At 42.4% G+C, this 6,706-nt stretch overlaps 1 protein-coding gene across 1 annotated transcript; it reads left to right on the top strand.

The window, feature by feature from the left end:
* Positions 1-643: 643 nt before the first annotated feature.
* On the top strand, positions 644-4,417 carry LOC121870171 (the record flags this gene model as incomplete). The annotated part of the gene is given in 2 exon segments (XM_042371932.1): positions 644-713; positions 3,941-4,417. Coding segments are annotated over 2 exon segments (326 nt in total), but the record flags the coding sequence as incomplete, so codon positions are not given.
* Between the last annotated feature and the right edge of the window lie 2,289 nt (positions 4,418-6,706).

Here is a 6,706-nt window from a genome sequence, read left to right as displayed (position 1 = left end):
AAATGTAATAATAATAATAATAATTGTTGAAGTTACAGTGTTCATTTTTGGTGGATATCAACGAAATATGATGCGAGAGGCTCAGACGACGACACAAACGACGACGCTCTCTCCGGTATATTTTCGGGACCGTCCGTAAAAACGAAACCAAAACACGCGTGCGCATTCAAAGTGGCGCATTATTGCACAAGTAAAATAAAACATATTGCCATAAATATGGGGTAACCTAGTTTATATGTAACAATAATACTGAAGAACCTTAAAGAAATACAAAATGGAAAAAAAAATCAAAAGTGAGGAACAATAGATTTATGTTGTGTTGTCAATAGTAAGAGAAACAATCGAGACAGAGAGTCAGACGAGCGACCCGGGACTCGGTCACAATTTTAGGGATGCCACGTAGCAGGAAGATCTACCACGGACGACACATTACGCTTCCAATATTGTCTGCGGAGGTGGTATCTCCCCGTTTGGTGGCTGCCTAAGTATGTAAGATTTTCCAATGGAAAGTGTATGTTTGGCAAATGTATCCAGGTCTTTAGAGAATGTACTCAGATATTTGGGTTAGGTGTCAAGGGTTCATGTATAATTTGCATGCCTAATTGACTATGTATATTTTTTAACCTTAATTTTTCATTTGCAGTCAGAAACGTCATTTTTGTGCGGACCGGCGACTCGACGGACCCCGGCCGAGGACGCCGCTCGAACCGCGGGTGAGAATGTCGGACGACGCCGTATTGTAATGTTTATATCGCAGTGTACGGTATTTACTTAATGGTTCTCTGAAGAATAGGAATGCGTATGTGGCGTGCCTCGGCGTCTCCGTAGGAATTGCGTAGAGTAAGTGGAAGGTTTTTAAGGGAGACGAGAATTTATTAAGCGGCGCGTCGTCGACGAAATATCGAAGGAAGTTTTGACCGGTTACCGAGAGGAAATAAGACGGGAATTTACGAGTAAAAGAGTAGTAGAACGTAAAGATAACGAGGGAGAAATGAAAATGCGACCGACGACGAGACTCGGGTGCCATCGAAAATGCGTAGAGGGACGGACATTACAAGTGTTATAACGAGAGTACTTAATTTAGCATAGAGATATAGAATTGAAGGTGTCATATCTGGTCTAAAAGTGTTGGATACAATATGAAAAGTATTATTAAAAAATGGGAGTTTAACCCATAAGCCAAGGGTTAGGGTGCTGCTGGCACTTCCCCCTCCCTTCCTATTGGGATAAATCGAGAAACAAGATGAATTCTCCCCACCCCCTCCTCCACAAAGGGGAGACCAGATGGACGTCACCTGGGTGTAAGGGTTAAGAATGTAGTAGCTTGTAATGGAGGATGAGGTATATGTATTTATGTCCTATGTTTTATACTGTATTGCAAGTAGGCGTTATTGTATGCACATTGCGGGTCATAATAGGAACGCGGCACGCCGGAGGCGGGTACACGGGACGATCCCTCGGAACAGAAGCCGAAAGTTCGTGGCGTGGGTATATGCACTTCCCTTAAAAGTGTAATTAGGGATCCTCCTCAGACACATTGCACCATTTGAACGCAGACGTAAGATTATCCTCATCGCCGTACACGTCCCGAGGAGACGAGGCGTATCGAGTTTACGCGGATGCATACGAGACGTTTCCTTTCGAGTACGGGTAGTTCTGCTATAATGCGATAGTTGTGTTCTTGTAAAACATCGTGTTATAGAAATTCGTGTAATAGAAATGACAGGGCTTATGGAGAAAATAGGGTTAGGTGCAGATTACTCCAAATCGACAAAAATTTCGTAGTACAGTCTAAATAAATGTTACATTGATATCTAATATTGAAATCATACAGTAAATGTTACACTTGACCTTGAAAAAATCTGAATATAACTTGATGGGGGAGAAGATTGATGTTGAGGAGTCATGAAACATCAAGCTTTTCTTCGAGTGTTATAGCCTTTCTTTTATGATCACCAGAGTGCTTCCCAGAGATATTCTTCTTTTCCATAGTCACAAAATTGGAGAAACAGTAATCACCGAGGACACTTAAAAATTTCACACGTGTTTCAAACAAAGTGTGGAGTAAACAGAGCGCGCGGGTCTAAAACGCTATGTATTTTGTTTTTCTCTTATTTAAAATTTTACATATACTGTAGAGGTATACTGTATACATAAATATTACATAAATTATTTGTGCAATTCTTCACAAACAAAACACATAAATCAATTGAACTTGCGATGTCGAACGTGAACTGTAAACACTGCATAACCCTGCGCCAAGCCACAATGTAAAGTACACTTTAAACGCTACTTATTTTGTTTTTCTCTTTTATTTAAATTTTTACAATTTACATATTCATATTATGCTACAGCGCCCACAAAACACGAGAAACGTTCGAGTCCCCCAGTAGAGATGTCCGTTCTCTATCCACTCGAGGATGTGTCGGTCGTCCGTTTTCTTTTTGTGTACTCGCTCGGGGACTCGAGTTTATAACACAGGATGATAAGGGAATTTGAATTTATTTGTTGATTTATTTATTTATAATATACTGTAATATATTAAATATGCTGCAAGTATTTTCTTTAATTTATATACTTTTTTCTGGAAAAAGGGAGGCTACCATTATACCCGGTAATGTACATTTATGGCGATCGTTAAGGACCAAACTCCGAATCCGTGACGTGACTTCCGTTCATCATTTATGTCCTAAATTTACCAATGTGGGTAGTTTCAAGAATTAACGCAGTCATTTACCGAATATTCTTTGCCCAAAAATAAATTTCAAATGAATTATTTATAGGAGATAAGTATTATGATCAGTAAATATACCGATATGCATTACCGACCACAAGGACGGCTAAAAATAGGCACAGACGGTCACAGTCGAGGTCACTTTCCCTTTGTTGTCACTGTAGGACCTTGTGAGTGGTTTACTGTATACATAAATATTACATAAATTATTTCTGCAATTCTTCACAAACAAAACACATAAATCAATTGAATATGCGAAGTCGAACGTGAACCGTAAACACTGTGTGATGTAAAGAGAGCGCCGGTGTAAAACGCTATGTAATTTGATTGTCTCTTTTATTTAAAATTTTACAATTGACTTATAATATATAGGTATACTGTATACATAAATATTACATACATTATTTCTGCAATTGTTCACAAACAAAACACACAACTCAATTGAACACGCGATGTCGAACGTGAACCGAAGCCATAACAATCGTTCGAGTGGAATCGCGTCGGAGGAAACGAGTTCGCGTTTTACAAATATCGTTCCTCAATTCATAAATCGCGTCGTCAAAACACGCGTTATAGCAGAACTCGCCGTATAGTTTTTGGTTCACCGCCAACACGTTTATCCTCGTACCGGATCTCCGTCGTCGCGTATTTTTACGCGACATCTGCGGAAGTTACGTTACGTTCACAGACGTAAATGGTACGACCTCGAGAGCACGACGTACATTCGGTCGTAAAGTACACCGGTCCGGATCGAGTGGACTTTCCCAATCGTCTTATAGATTTCTCGAGTTCTTGGGAATGGTACGAATATGTACAATTAATATTATGTTATGTATAGGTATATTGTATGTTTTTTGATAATCGTTAAGTATGGGAGGTGGCGACGTGCACACCGTACCGACGGGTGGAGGAGCGTCGAGTTTGATTTTGTATTAGGCGACGGGGTCGCGGGTATTTACGGAGATACGGCAGAGCGCGACGTCGGCGCCCGCGTACGGCACGAGCGGGAGGAGTAATTTGTGCGGGACGTAATTGTGGGGTAGTCGAGTATGCCTGTGTGTTTTAGTTGGCAATAGTGTGTAGATATGTTTGTGTATAGGTATACTGTAGAAAGAATGAAGTTAGATGAAGTTTGTTTGGGAATTAGTAGAATTTGTAATAGTAGATAATTGTCGATATATTTTGACAGTAATTTGTCCGTTTCAGTTGCGGAGGAGCGCGCCGATACGAGTCGGAGACGGCTCGTACAGTCGGCGCACGAGAGCGGTCCGGACGAAGACATTCGGGAACCGAGGACGAAGACGCTCGTCGACTGCGGACGAAGACACCGGTCGACGCGCGAGGAAGATGCTCCGGAACACGGGAAGAACGCCACACTCCCGAGTGCGGGAAGACACTCGTCAACGCAGAAGGAGACACGCATCAATGTCGGGCCGGCGCGATTGTTTTAAAGACGATTTAACGTGTAAAATGAATGTACGTGTTGTTTGTAGTATTGTTTTTAGAGACCGACTCTGCGAAGACGGAGGAAGTCGATACATGTCGAGAATGAATTTATTGAAGATGTTGCCTGTGATCACTAGGTGTTTGCACTAATTTGGGGAGATGATTACGATCGTAGAACGTCACGGAATGCGGCGCGCACGTCATTTGTGGCGGGACGCATCCGTAAATAACGGCAGCATAAATACGAGAGAACGCGGCGGCGGCGGCGGGGAAGCGCGCCTTTTGAAAGTAAAAGAACGGGGGAGATCGGACCGACATAGATGGTGTTGTTGTGGTAACCGATAAGAATGGAGAAATGATGACTATTTGGTGGGTTTTTTAGGACAGAGAGAGTAGTTATATATTAGTGAAGATATAAAGTAAAAGGTGATAAGGATGGTGGTGGGGGGGACAACGAATGATATATTTTGTAGGGTATTAAAGGAATTGACTCGTCAGTGCCGAGTCGGCGTAATTGTGAGAAACGGATGCGACGGGGATTGTAAAGAAGTCGCGCGGTAGAGGAATTGGCGGAAGCGACGATCGCAATAACCTTTCGACGTGGGACGGACGACGACGAATTTAGTAAATGGCGGTTTAGGAAAGGGTCGTACGTAAAGCGGCGGGCGCGTGCGGATACGGACGACGGTCGATCGGGGTCCGTTTACGGGACGGGAAAGAGGACCGACGGAGAACGGACGGGAATTCGGACGGAGACGAGGCGGCGCACAAACGAAAGTATACCCGCGAGATGCGTAAAGAATGATTTGGAAGTAGATTTAACTAAGAGTCGCGTGTTTGAAATGGCGGGAAGGTTCGACAGGTGTATTAGTTTTACGTAATTGTGGCAGTGCGTTTGAGAGCGGGCAGTCGTGGAGTGCGCGTGGGTACCTATTTTGAGACCGCGACATCTACCGGTAAGGAAATACGTAATGCAGCAGTAATATATTTTTGGCCTGAATTTATACTCGTTCACCCGTACTCCGTGTTGCTCCACTCGTGTTAAGGTGTTTATTGTGAAGGCGTTTGTATAATAATAAAATTTGTTGGACGAGTAGGGGAAGGAATACGAGCACAATGTTTAATTTGTAAGCCCTCCCTTTTTTGTCTTTTCCCTCTGCCTCCCCGTCCTCCTCCTCCTTTTTTGACGTGTTTGTCGTGCGGCTTCTTTTCCCTCCGTTTCATTGCAACTCCCTTCGTTTTTCTCCCCCCTACCTGCTTCTGTCCGTCCTCTTCTTCTTCCTGTTTCCTTCTTTTACTCCTCCTCTTCGCCATATGTCTTCCTCGTTTATTCTTTGGCTTGTTCTGCGTCTGTTCCTTCTCCTCCTCTGTTTGATTGTGATTCCCTTGTTGTTTCTCACCCTCCCATTGCTCTTGATCCTGTTGTTACTCCCATTTGTTGGTTGTTTTTGTGTTCCTGTATATGTTTGTTGTTACCAATTGAATTTGTGGTTGTATTACTGCTGCTGTGTGTATGTTGGATTGTATTTATTTGTTGTTATATATATGTTGTGAGTGTGAATTAGATATATTGTGTTGATATTTGACTAAATGTTGTTGTTAAGAAGAGGAGGAGTTCTATTTAGATTTGGAAAGTAACTGTCATCGAGGACGAGAATGCACGTACCGTCTGTAGTTTGAATACGCGGTCGCGTCGGGTTTGGGCAGTTATATATCGGGAAATAGTTGAAGAGTGTAAGTTAATGTTGTGGACTTGTGAAATTGTTGATTGTGGAATAGTTATTGGTTTTAATTTGAAGGGTGTCAATTGCGCACCGGGAATATTTTGTCGGGAGTTTGGCGTCGTCGGAATCGACCGGAACGGCCGGAGTCGCGGAGTTATTTTTTGTCGTCGTAGATTCGTTCGCGGAGTCGTAAAAAATGTGGCGTCGTCGACGAAAGTCAATCGTCCGCGGATCGGTCGTCTTCGAATATTTGTAGACTTGTATATGTTTGTTTGTAATTGATTGAAGTTATTTGTAGTTTGAAAAATGTTTTGACTTGTTGTTGTTGTTTGATTATAGTATAGTCATTTGTGCAGTTTGAAATTATTTTGGTTTGTGGATTTGGAAAATGTGTTGCATGTATGTGGACTTTGAATAAGTGAGATATTTTGTATATTTTTCATGTTTGTGGACCGAAATGTCGTACCTCTAGTCGGGCAACCTCGGGACCGGACCATGGAAATTGACCCTTTTCCTGGATAGATAGTGACTTGTGCTTATGCTTGGAAGCACTAGCACCACTTTCTCTGCATCACGGCCTCTTTGAAGACATATTGAAGGGTTAAATGTCGTATAGTAGCTCGTCAAATTTGGAGAGTTTTTAATTCTTAACGTATTTTATTGGAACAGAGCCAAAAATAAATAAATAGAAATTTTGACGGCGGAAAGTGGAATTTCGACGGGTTTGAACGGCCCGCCAACGTGCAGACGACTGGCACAATCGCGTAAAGAGCGTCATTTCTCTCGTGTAGAAAAGATTCAT

Source organism: Homarus americanus, unplaced genomic scaffold (assembly GCF_018991925.1).
Source record: "Homarus americanus isolate GMGI-L3 unplaced genomic scaffold, GMGI_Hamer_2.0 scaffold48984, whole genome shotgun sequence".
Taxonomy (NCBI): domain Eukaryota; kingdom Metazoa; phylum Arthropoda; class Malacostraca; order Decapoda; family Nephropidae; genus Homarus; species Homarus americanus.
The sequence above is the reverse complement of the archived record's forward strand: the minus strand, read 5'-3'. Positions and strand labels throughout refer to the sequence as shown.